The sequence below is a fragment of the Podarcis raffonei genome, chromosome 17 (assembly GCF_027172205.1).
Source record: "Podarcis raffonei isolate rPodRaf1 chromosome 17, rPodRaf1.pri, whole genome shotgun sequence".
Classification (NCBI taxonomy): Eukaryota; Metazoa; Chordata; class Lepidosauria; order Squamata; family Lacertidae; genus Podarcis; species Podarcis raffonei.
In genome coordinates this window covers 40,059,632-40,072,918 of record NC_070618.1, presented here as the reverse complement: position 1 = coordinate 40,072,918, position 13,287 = coordinate 40,059,632, and the positions used below count along the sequence as shown (strand labels likewise).

At 44.6% G+C, this 13,287-nt stretch overlaps 1 protein-coding gene across 1 annotated transcript; it reads left to right on the top strand.

The window, feature by feature from the left end:
• Positions 1 to 7,621: 7,621 nt before the first annotated feature.
• LOC128405099 (olfactory receptor 1F1-like) lies at positions 7,622 to 8,561 on the top strand. Its single transcript, XM_053371314.1, is given in 2 exon segments — positions 7,622 to 8,383; positions 8,385 to 8,561. Coding segments are annotated over 2 exon segments (936 nt in total). The 5' UTR covers positions 7,622 to 7,624.
• Positions 8,562 to 13,287: the final 4,726 nt, after the last annotated feature.

The following is a 13,287-nucleotide window of genomic DNA, read 5'->3' as shown; positions in this document are numbered from 1 at the left end:
CAAGAAAATAAAGACGCCAGCAGGGGGGCCCACCAGCCAATGTTGGACTTCAGAAGTTCAGCAGGGATGTAATCATTCCCTGGGGCCTTGTTGTTCTTTAGTTGTGCGATTAAATTCTCGACTTCCTTCGCAGTTACTGGTGGCCAATGAGGTAGGTCCTCCAATTGGATGCATAGTTTGTAATGTTGGGCTTCCTGGTCATAGAACAAAGATTGAAAATGGCGCAACCACTCCATTGGTTCCACTGTACAGATGGAATTAGTACGCTCCTGGTCCAGTAGACCAGATATGGTTCGCCAAAAACAAGTAGTATCTTTCTCGTGCGATGCCTTAACCAAACTGTGCCAAGCGGCTCTTTCAGCTTCCAATTTCTTTCTCCTTAGTAATTGTTTGTAAGACCGTCTCAGATAAATATAAGCGTTAAGTAGGGGGGCAGTCCCTGATTTCCTGTATCTCCAGTAGGCTGTTCTCGTTTGTCTCCTTGTTTGCCTGCACTCCAGGTCAAACCAGCTAGCTCCGTCCTTTGCCCTCTTTGTAGCGGAGCAATGTATCACTGTTGTTAAATGGGGTTTCAATCTTTCCAAAAGTAATTTAAAGCGTTCCATGATCGCAGCTACTGAATTGCCTGATACGATAGCGGAGCGAATACGCTTTAACTCCACTGACTGAAGAAGGAGGGTTAGATTTTCATTCAGTATTGGGGACCATTTAAGTCTTTTGGGGGCAGGTATAACCAAATTTGCAGAAGGTATATATTGTGGCTCGGCAATAGAATAGTCAAAAGGCCGACCTGCAAGCTCTAAAATTAGAGGCAGGTGATCACTCAGAATATTGTGGCCCACTTGGAACTTCCTTACAAAGCTGTGAGCAAATCTTGAGATTAAGATATAATCTATAACGCTTCCCCCAGCCTTGGAGAAATGGGTATATTCCCCGGGGCGGTCCCCCTCTATATTGCCGTTTAATATCAGCAGTTCCCTCCGTCTGGCAGCCTGCACCAAGCAGAGACCTGAGAAATTACTTCTGCTATCTTTGGACAGTCGTGTCGCGCCAATATCCGTCAGTTCTTCGGGGTCCATAAATTGGTTGAAATGAGTGTATAGACTGTTGTCATCTGTTCCTATGCGAGCGTTGAAGTCTCCGCACACAATGGTCAGGGCAGACGGGTAAGTAGATTCGAGAGGCTCTAAAAACGCCTCTAGCTCAGCCCATGTAGCCTTGACAACGGGGTTTTTTTGGCCTGGGGGAATATAGACATTGACCAGCAAGAGAGTAGTTCTCTTGAAGCTAAGTAGAGCGGCTGTTGCTACAGAATTGCAGCTAGGTAGGGCTGTTAGAGAATGCGCCAGCTCCGTGGAAATGAAGCAAGCTAAGCCACCACTAGATCTGCCGCCCCTCAGAGATGGAGAGGCAGGCAGGTAGTGGCAGTTATACCCATTAAGAAATATAGGGTCATTCTGCCATGTCTCCTGAAAGAAGATGATGTCAAATTGCTTAAGGTAACACAAAAATTGTTGGTTATTTTTCTTGGCGTGCCAACCCGCGATGTTCCAAGACAGCACTTTTAGGCCCCGGGCCCTTCGGGGAGCTGGATCTATGACACCACCATGTCCAGCAATTCTTTGGTGTCTAAAAAAACACACCCGTTGGCTCTTTTCGGGGCTGACTGCTTGGAGAGAGTGTAGTGGTCCTCTTTTCTTGGTGATTTGGGGCTAGTTTTTGGAGTTGAAGGGGAAGCTAATTCACTCGGAGACAATTTAAGATAGCTGTGCCAGGAGCTTTGAGGTTTCACACCTTGATTTGGTCTTACTTTATTGTACATCACAGGGGGCTCAGATTGTAATTCCACGTCTACACATTTAAAGGTGCCTCCCACTGTCTTCTTATCCACCAGACATTTGGGAGATATGGGTTGCACATAAGGGTCCTTCATTGTCTCACCTTGATCATCCTTTTTTTCTAGTCTGCTTCGAAGTAGATCAAGTCTTTTCAGGATCTCAGTTTGAGCTGGGGAATGCAGTGACCAAAATCGCTTTATCAGCGAAAGTTCTTCTTCCCAAGCGGAGTCCTCACTATCCCACGTGAGAGGCCCGACGCTAGTTGGATGAGAGGCTTCCTTTTTTTCATTTGGTGCTGTTTGGTGGGGATGATCCTGCTGGAGCTTATGCTTTCTATTTCGATGGTTTTGGTGGTTGGTTTTTTCCCCTTTGTGAACTTCCATTCCTATGCTCTTGGGCCCCATCAGAGAGGTTGCAGGTGCTCTATTTTCAAATATTCTTAATAGGACTATTCTTTCTTTTTTGAATAGGTTTTTAGCTCTAAAGATGAAACTGGCCAGATTATGATCTAAAAAAGTAATCAATGCTCGTACCGAGCAATCATCTTGATGTAGATACTCTATAGCGGCTATGTCAATTGCTTTTACTACCCCCGGTAGAATGCCACTTATAATGGACAAAAAGTGGTCTATACGGTCCAACCCTGCATAAAATCTATGCGGTTTAGGGTAGTTAGCAAAGACAAGCTTTTGTGGGATTAGGACTAAACTCCATTCTCTTTTGGGACACAACATCTGTCGAACTTGGGAGGAGTGGTTCCCCTCAATAGTTTGGGTCGCCTGCTCACCTCTGTCTGCAGATTCTGTGCTGGCCATAAGAGGACTCTGGGGCGGTATAACTGCAGATGGATTAGTTCCTTTGTCCCAGCTCGGTGTTGATTCTTCAAAACTTGATTTGGATTCTTTTATGGGTGTATCTACTTTACGTGTCTCTTTGATGGCACTCGAGTTGGATTTGTTTGTTCCACTTGTGGAAAGAGATGGAAGAAGGTTAAAGAGCTTCTGCCAATATTTTTTACAGGTGCGGTGAGTTGTCTTAAGCCGCCTTGGGTTTTTCATGTTTTTGCTTTTCTTCATCTTAGGCTTGGCTTTTTTCCTCCGGGGTTTGCTGGGGAGAGGTGGATCCGGGCTGGCTAGGGGATTTGTATTCTGGTCTGAAGCGCTCACATGTTGTTTGAAATTATCCACTAGGGTCAGGAGCAGCCCGTTTGTTATCGCTAAGAAATTTTTAACGTTAAGGAGATCCTTAGAAATCTGGTATATCTGCTCCTGAGGATAATCACCCCACATTTTTGTTCCGCAGTCATTGGCTTTCAGCCAATGGGTTGAAAGATTACCTCCAAGTTCCAGCGGTGACAAATGAGGATTGGCATCAGGTGTGTTGGCTGTGTTAACCTTTGTAGCATTCTCTGCTATGGCAAGTTCTTGGGCCAGATTTGTTGGGTGGTTTGTCCTCTTGTTGTCTGTTTGCAAATCCTTTAGCTGTGTTGACCAATCCAACACTGTGAGTGGCAAAGGCATAGCAACATCTAGGATACTCTCATTCTGAGTTCTCTTGCTCGAGTCTTTTTGAGGAAAGTAGCTGGTAATTTTACTTTGTCTCCTTCGTCGCTCCATCGGGCTCTGCGGTGAATTAGGCAAAATTCCTTGGTCCTTGTATTTTTTCCTAGTGAGGACCATAGTGGGTATATGGGTATATATGGGTGTATGGTAGGGGGTGCTTGCTTAACGACGGCTTATCTCTTGTTCTAAGCTGGAGTAAACAGTAGCAGAAGTGCCGATTTGTGGAAGTTGCCTCCTAAACCTCTCCAACCTCTCCAACTTGTTAGTTTCTCCAGCAATTTACATCGGGGCTTGTAAGGTATCAGTCATTTAAAATGTTAGAAAATATTACTGGTCTTAAGCTTTCACACTGTGCCTTGTTTCGTTTAAAATTCAACTAGGTCTTTCTCCCTCATTCAACAGCCTCACGGCGTGACCAATAAAGTAGCTAGGCAGTATAACGAAGCAGAAGAAAAGAAAACAAAAGTCCCTTGGAATAATTATCGGGTTGAACTTGCCTTGTGTTTCTTGGGGTTATAGCAGCTTCAATTCCTTCCTTTTTTTATAGATAAAAGCTCGGCGTCCTTCCGGGACGAAGTTGGATCCAAAGGTCGGGCCGGGGGTGGAGGGGGTTCTGGGGGGGAGATGGATGTCAGGGAACTGCCATCGGAACTAGAGGAGGAGGTAAGGCTCCACAGCGATGCTGGAGAGGGGCCAAGCAGGGAGAGAGGCAGGTCTCCGGCTGGGGAAGAAAATCAGCGCAACACCAGGGATAGAGGGGGGCCGATGGGGGAAGCAGAGAGGAGGCTCCAGGACTCTTCGCAGGAGACCAGCTTTTATGGGTATGTTCGTAGCAAAAGGAAGAACAAAGAAACAGTGGGGTCACTCAGAGGAGAAGATGGTGAAATGCAAACAGGGGACACAGAAAGGGCTGAACTCCTCAATGCCTTCTTTGCCTCAGTCTTCTCCGATAAAGAAAACAATGCCCGACCTGAAGAATTTGGAGCAAATGATTCAGCAGAGGAAACACAGCCCAGAATAACTAAGGAGATAGTACAAGAATACTTGGCTAGTCTAGATGTATTCAAGTCTCCAGGGCCAGATGAACTGCATCCAAGAGTATTAAAAGAACTGGCAGATGTGATTTCAGAACCACTGGCAGTCATCTTTGAGAATTCCTGGAGAACAGGCGAAGTCCCGGCAGACTGGAGGAGGGCAAATGTTGTCCCTATTTTCAAAAAGGGGAAAAGAGAGGACCCAAATAATTACCGCCCAGTCAGTCTGACATCAATACCAGGGAAGATTCTGGAGCAGATCATTAAGCAAACAGTCTGTGAGCACCTAGAAAGGAATGCTGTGATCACCAATAGTCAGCATGGATTTCTGAAAAATAAGTCATGTCAGACTAACCTGATCTCGTTTTTTGACAGAATTACAAGCCTGGTAGATGAAGGGAACGCAGTGGATGTAGCCTACCTTGATTTCAGCAAGGCATTTGACAAGGTGCCCCATGATATTCTTGTAAAGAAGCTGGTAAAAAGCGGTCTTGACTATGCTACCACTCAGTGGATTTGTAACTGGCTGACTGACCGAACCCAAAGGGTGCTCATCAATGGTTTCTCTTCATCCTGGAGAAGAGTGACTAGTGGGGTGCCACAGGGTTCTGTCTTGGGCCCGGTCTTATTCAACATCTTTATCAACGACTTGGATGATGGCCTCAAGGGCATCCTGATCAAATTTGCAGATGACACCAAACTGGGAGGGGTGGCTAACACCCCAGAGGACAGGATCACACTTCAAAACGACCTTGACAGATTAGAGAACTGGGCCAAAACAAACAAGATGAATTTTAATAGGAAGAAATGTAAAGTATTGCACTTGGGCAAAAAAAATGAGAGGCACAAATACAAGATGGGTGACACCTGGCTTGAGAGCAGTACATGTGAAAAGGATGTAGGAGTCTTGGTGGACCACAAACTTGACATGAGCCAACAGTGTGACACGGCAGCTAAAAAAGCCAATGCAATTCTGGGCTGCATCAATAGGAGTATAGCATCTAGATCAAGGGAAGTAATAGTGCCACTGTATTCTGCTCTGGTCAGACCTCACCTGGAGTACTGTTTCCAGTTCTGGGCACCACAGTTCAAGAAGGACACTGACAAACTGGAACGTGTCCAGAGGAGGGCAACCAAAATGGTCAAAGGCCTGGAAACGATGCCTTATGAGGAACGGCTAAGGGAGCTGGGCATGTTTAGGAGGTTAAGGGGTGATATGATAGCCATGTTCAAATAAATAAAAGGATGTCACATAGAGGAGGGAGAAAGGCTGTTTTCTGCTGCTCCAGAGAAGTGGACACGGAGCAATGGATCCAAACTACAAGAAAGAAGATTCCACCTAAACATTAGGAAGAACTTCCTGACAGTAAGAGCTGTTCGACAGTGGAATTTGCTGCCAAGGAGTGTGGTGGAGTCTCCTTCTTTGGAGGTCTTTAAGCAGAGGCTTGACAACCATATGTCAGGAGTGCTCTGATGGTGTTTCCTGCTTGGCAGGGGGTTGGACTTGATGGCCCTTGTGGTCTCTTCCAACTCTATGATTCTATGATTCTAAGCTTTGGATGTAAGGACTTTTTCTGCAGGGATAGATAGGATACCTCTAGTCCTCTGAATATTGTCGCACTTCAGCTCACATCATGCCTGCCCATTGGCTGTGATGACTGGGAATGAGCAAAGCTTGGAGGGAGCAGGTTCCCAAACATTAGTTTAAACCAGGAAAAAGACATTTAGGAGACAGGACTTTAATGTTCTACCTGAAAAAATCCCTGGAGTGCTTCACTTTTAGTTGGCTGCATGGTAGCATTGCAGCCAACAATCCAATGTATGATCCATAGCTGCAGGGATCATCAGACTGTGAATCCCTCTGCCTATTTATACTGGGAGGAGGGTTCTCTGTTTAGGGAAGTTTTTAATATTTGATGAATTATTGTATTTTAATCTTTTGTTGGAAGCCGCCCAAAGTGGCTGGGGAAAGCCAGCCAGATGGATGGGATATAAATAATATATTATTATTATTATTATTATTATTATTATTATTAACCAGTGGAGATTCTTTAGCTTGACAAGCTACTGTCCCAAAGTGAGCATAGGGTTGTCCTGCTGGTAGTTGGTGGGGAAGGGAGTACCTGCCATGTCCTTCTCCAAGAGACTCCCTGCATTCCCAGCATAGAGAAAAGAACATTGTCCAGAGATGACTTAATGGAGGTGTGGGATGGAGAGGGAGAAAGTGAGATTTCATGTTTTCCCCTCAATACTACAGTTCAAATTACAAGCACATGCACACTCATGAATACAAAACAAAAAAATAAGTACGTAGTGCATTAAATCAAGACACATTAATCTAGGTAGTTTAAGGAAAAGTCGTCCTTTCCCCCAACATCCAGTCAGAAATAAAACTAGCTATTTTTTCAACAAATCTCTTATTATACAAGATAGTTTTCATTTCACAATTATAATAAGTTAACTTCTACATCACAATTGTATCCCAGATCCCAAAGAACCAATAAGAAAGAGTGTAAGGTAAAGGGACCCCGCCGGAGGGGTACCTATTTATCTACTTGCACTTTGACGTGCTTTCGAACTGCTAGGTGGGCAGGAGCAGGGACTGAACAACGGGAGCTCACCCCGTCATGGGGATTGCAACCGCCGACCTTCTGATCGGCAAGCCCTAGGCTCTGTGGTTTAACCCACAGCGCTACCCACGTCCCTAAGAAAGAGTGCAGGAGCAGTTAAACAGAAGGAACTGGATCAAAAATTCTCCTTGTCTTCTGTATCTTTCTTTGCCATGGCTCTGGTGTTCTAGACAGCCTTTACCCTGCTTATTAGTCAAAACGAGCAGCCCAACTGCCCCCTTTCTTTTTCCCATGCCACTTCAGCCAGCATCTTCTGTCTACATGCCAAGCACAAGGCTCATGTTTGCACACCAACTTATTTATAGTTATATTAGTTATATTAGTTATATTAGTTATATTAGTTATATTAGTTATATTTATTATATTTATATTTATATTTATATTTATATTTATATTTATATTTATGCATTGCCATCTCTTGAATTTAAATATGCTGCCCACCCAGGCCACACATGGCCAAAGTGGCATCAAAACCCTTATACAGGCTGCAGCAATTATGCTGATCTTGGTAGAATGGCTTAAATGTAATCTATTCTGCATCCTACAGATGTTCTCAAAAGATGAAGAAAGACAACAAGACCACTGCTTCTGAATTCATCCTCCTTGGCATCTCAAGCCAGCAGGACTGGAATGGACTATTATTTGCCCTCTTATTGATCATGTACATAACCACAATGACTGGAAATCTTACCACTGTCTTGGCTATAAGCCTGGATGACCATCTCCTCCATATCCCCATGTACTTCTTCCTCAGCAACCTCTCACTGGCAGACATCTATTTCACAACCACCATTGTGCCCAAGATGTTGGCTGGCACATTCTGCAGAGTGAGGAAGATCTCACATGGTGGGTGCTTCACGCAGATGCACTTTTTCCTTGCTTTTGGAACGATCAACAACTTTCTCTTGGCATCCATGGCATTGGACCGCTATGTGGCCATCTGCCGGCCTCTGCATTATGCCACAGTCATGAGCAGCCGGGTCTGCCTGCTCCTCGTAGCTGTCTCTTGGCTGGTCTCTCACCTCCATGCTCTCTTGCACACCTTCCTGATGTCCAGCCTCTCCTTCTGTGCCTCCAATTGGGTGCTTCACTTCTTCTGTGACATCTTCCCGTTGCTCAAGATCTCTTGTTCTAACACAGACTTGAACGTCCTGCTAGTTCACACAGAAGGTGCTGTGGTGGTCAGTGGAGTTCTGTTGTTCATTGCCCTCTCCTATGCATGCATCCTGATAGCTGTGTTGAAAATTCCATCAGCTGAAGGAAAGTGGAAAGCCTTCTCCACCTGTGGGTCCCACCTGGCTGTGGTGACCCTGTGGTGGTGGCACTGTCATCTGGGTCTACTTCCAGCCCTCATCCAGCTTCTCAGCCGAGAAGGACACACTGGCTGCCATCATGTATACAGTGGTTACACCCATGCTGAATCCCTTCATCTACACTCTGAGAAATGACAAGATGAAGGAAGCCCTGAGAAAGCTTTGTGGAAGCAAAGTTACCTAAATTCCCAAAGGCGTAGGATTAAATTTCGTGGATGCTTGGAGTGGAAGGTGGTTCACGATAGGATTTTCCTGTTGATCTTAAGGATCTTTGCATTGTAAAGTTCAAAGCACTACATACTTGACAGTTTGGAGTCAGAAGTCATTGGTGAAGAAAGGGCAGCATGGAGCTTTTCACAGATAAATGCTAACATTAGTGTCATCTTTTGGCTTTGTGTTTTTAAGAGTTGCCTTTTAATATGCCCATGTACCAGCACAGACTCAGAATGCTTAAACTTTTTAAAAAAGAGGCACTAGCTTCTGTGGGCATGAGTTTACTTCAGGGCTGTGGGAAGAGGCCCATCAGAAGCTGTTTGTCAAGAACTCCAATCATCCCTCTCCATTGTCCATGCTGATTGAGGCAGATGGGAGCTGGAGTCCAAGAACATCTGGAGGGACACAAATTCCCCACCCCGTCTTATTTCTTCTTTGAGTGTCCACGTTTACAAATGCAACTTCTTGTCTCATAAATTTCTCTGGTGAGGCTTTGGAGGGCTCTCAGGCAATACATTCTCCATGGGTCACCTCCTTCACTGAGTCTAACTCTTCACTGCTATTATCATTAGCTGTTGCTGCTTAATGTTGCGATACCTGCTCACTTGCCAGGCAGAGAGCAAGCAGCCATACTTGACTCTTTCACTGGGGAGGGAGGGAAGAAATTAGGTTTGCTCAGGATTTAAATGTGAACCCGCCTAACTTGCACTTTCTGAAACCAAAGCACAACTAGCCTTCCAAGATCACAATTCTTCAAATTCAATGATGCATTTACTCAACCAAATAATGTGTGCAAAGATGTGTGAAAATAAATTTGCCCTAGAATGCTGGTGGTGTGTGTGTGCCCACTGCAATGGGTGGCATCTAAGTCAAACTCAGAGTAAGCCTATTGAAATCAATTGCATTAGCATGGTCATCATTACTAATTGATGGGAAACATAGCTGGAAACTTTATCTTTAGTGCATCTTTATTTTCCTACCCAGCTAGGGTTGCCATATTTCCAAAAGCAGAAGCTTGGACACATTTGTAGGTGGACCATGGGGGGTGGGGAATTGGTGGCAGGTGGCAGCTAACCAGGTGAGCGACAGCGGGGGTCAAGCAGGCGATCAGCAGCAGCGGCCTGCCTGTGCAGGACACCACCCATGAGGCGACTTGCAGGGCTGTGCATGTTCTGAGTATGCGCGCAACACACAGCCTGCACCCCAGAGTGCTGCCTGTTCCTGCCCAGCTTCCCTTGCCAGTGCCCTTGCCCTACCTTGGTGGTGCTGGCCACTAGAAGCCCCATGTCCTGTGGTTAGGAGTGTCTTGGTTCACCAACTACTGCAATTCCTGAAAGGAGATAGCCTGACCACTGTAGTCCATTCATTGGTAACCTCAAGCTAGATTGCTGTAACCCATTCCATGTGAGTCTGGTTCAGAAGCTCCAGCCGATACATGTCAATTGAGTTTTCTCTGGATAGACATTTGCTCTGATTTATCACGAAAGAATGGATTTTCTTTGGGGAAATGGTGGGGCAAGGGCAAAATTGCTAAGAGCTGTGCCTAGAAAGCACAGAGCAAACAGAAAGCTGCTCAGACCCATCCATGTTTTCTAGGCAAGGGACAAGCAGAAGTGTGGATGAGCCCATAACTGGGGTTTCAAGACATATTTTAATTATTATATTAAGCTCAACCCATTTTGCCACTACTCATCTCATGGTGCTCTATTCCAATAATTGTTTTTTGAAACTGAGCAACAAGACATCTTATTATGTGGGGGGAAATGGAGACAACGGAGGGTGAAATGGAAAAGTTCATCACACAGGTGTTTTGAGAAATGAAACAGTCAAATGGTGGAGTTGTGATGTTGGAGGAGTCAATAAAGGGCAAAGTCCCCAACATCTATAGGAAACAGTCATCCCCACACGAAGGTGGGGATATGTAAATGCAGATATCTTTGATTCAGGCAGAGCAGCTCATGTGGCCTTTAATTCACTCCAGCATGCACCTCGAAAGAGATGGAGTCAACAAGGCCAACAAGGGCAGTATATAAATTCAATCATCATCATCATCATCATCAACAACAACAACAACTGAGTGGGGTTAAAGCACACAGGGTATGTACCAGAGAAGAAGCTGGAAATTTCTGTTACAGGACCTTGAATATACATTCAATATTCTATAGTAAAATCCATTTAGAGTTCACCCTGCTTTATGGAGAGCTCAGTTGATAGAACATGAGACACTTAATCTCAGGGTCATGGGTTCCAGCCCCACATTGGGCAAAAGATTGGGGTCTGAACTAGATGACACTCATAGTCCCTTCTAGCTCTACAATTCTATGATTCTACGTTTAGGCCAGACCTGAGAACACATACCCATCAACTGTCCTGATTTGAGCAGGGCACCCTGGAATTACAGACTGGCTTCTGATTGGATTTCAGAATGCCCCATTTTGTGGTTCAGTGCTCTGGTGCAAATCAGCTGGTTTGTGCCAGAGTGCCAAACCAAAAGACATTTTTTTTCTTTTTTTCTCTCTCACACAATTCACCCAACTCCCACAGGAACACAGGGCCCAAAAAAACCCCAAGTATCCCGATTTGAAGTTGGTTCAGAAGCATCATCTCTCCACTCCATTCATTGGAGGAGGCAACGGATGGGGGAGAGATTCAGTTCACTTTTGAAGGCAAACCTACTTAATTTGCACTTTTCAAATCAATAATGTGAAGTGAAACACAGCCATCCTTTGAAATTTGTAACACAGTTCTTCAGCCAAATAATGTGTACACAAATACATGTACTAGGGTAAAGTGGGCATAAAATACACATATTTGTTAAAATAACATTAAAATGCATTGTATATGGGGAAATTGCTTTGCACAAAGGGGTAGATTAGGCAAAACTGCATGTAAACATAGGAGTTGCAATCACAGGAAATATTCTAAATAGTTCTGTCTCTTTGCACCCTTGGGAATTCTTCCCAGCAGATTTGAGAAAGTGCTTAAAAAACACCTGAAAGGATCTAGGATGCTTTTTCCAGCTTGGTGTGCATCCTGCCTGTTGCACAGGGTGAAAAACCAGCCACAGACTACAGACCAATGTCAACTGACTGTGCTTTTACCTCCTTTCATTCACCTGCAGTTCACTGCAAGGCTAGAGCAAGAACAGCCTCCTCCAAAATTACCGCAGGTAAGACTCAATTCGTGCTGTGGGAAAGATGAGATTTATGGTCTATCCAGCCAGTGAGGCGTTGTATTTAGAAATACAGAGCATCATTCCAATGAGGTTTGGGAGAATGGAAGACTAGAATCCAAGACGCATTGCAATTCTCATTGGGTTTATAGAAAGAAAAAGGATGTGGGGATTAACAGATCAGGGCTAATTTATTGGTTAGGAGTTGATGATCCCACACTCTTCCTCAGTTTCTTGGAAAGCTGTAGGTTTTTACACAAGAACGTAAAAAGAGCCTGTTGGATCAGGCAAATGTCACCTTCTGAAGGGCTTTGTTCTGGTGTTGTTGTGTTGTAGTGCAAGAGTGCCCCTCCAGACAGCAATAACGCAGAAGCACCTGGTGAAGTGGATGGATGTGTGGATGGCCCAGTATAAACCCACCACCAATGGACTATCTTTGTTTTGCATCAGTGCACTTGCAAAAACACCCATTCAGTTTCTTTGGGTGGAGAGGATTTAGTTAGACCTAGTATCATTAGAAAGCCAGACACCGTGTCATTCAAGAGCCTTCAGAGCTTGGGACCAGTTTACTTGGAGGGTGGCCTGACCCCCTATATCCCCACCCCCAACTACTTCAATCTGTGCAACGGACACAGTTCCAGGCGCCATGTAATCCTTGTTCCACACTGTGCTCTTTTCAGCAACTGCTTAAAACATTTTTATTCAGAAGTTACCAGTAAATGTATTTGATTTCCTTTTTGCTACCATTGATTTTAAGCACCATTTGCATATTTTAAAAGATTTTTATCGACCATTTTAAAGTTTTATGTTTTTGTTAACTGCTTCAGGGATCTTGTTTGTTTGTTTACAATCAAGTGGTTTATAGATTTCAGACCTCTGGGAGTGGCAGGGTCTCATAGCCCATCGCGTGAACTGAGTATGAGCAGGTAAGAAAGAAAGAAAATGTGAGTGAGAAAAGAGCTGGGGAAATGTGACAACTTTGGGTTCAAGACTTTGCTCGTGCTCGTGCCTGGTGGGCCTGAGAGGTCTGCCCTTTGGGAGTGGGGTGCACATTTAAGGTAAACATTTGACTGTGGGGCTGAGTGCATTTGCTGGGCTCATACGCGAGATTCACCTAGAGAGGAGGGAGTTATTTCCTCCCCATGCTTGGCTGGGGCGCCACAGCCTGCAGCTGGAGGGATGTTCCCCTACCAGAGTTATATACTTCTTTGAATTAAATTAACTGTTTTAATGTGGGCTTGCAATTCCTCCAACATGATCTTTATTACAAGCTGTCTCAAAAACTTTCTTTGTGGTTATGGGGGGTTGGGTTGTTTTTCAAAGGGAGATTGAAAAATAGCAGGGATGGGAAAGATTCATGATTCAAAAGATGTTGTATCTCCTGTTTCTCTTGCAGAATAATGGTACTCACAATATTTTTTTTTAATCCCTGATAGGTTTTTCTGCAATGACTGTGTATCTCCAGCATTCTTTGCCTTGTGTTCATTGTCTTACACTCTCTCTTCTACTTCCCTACATAGGATCA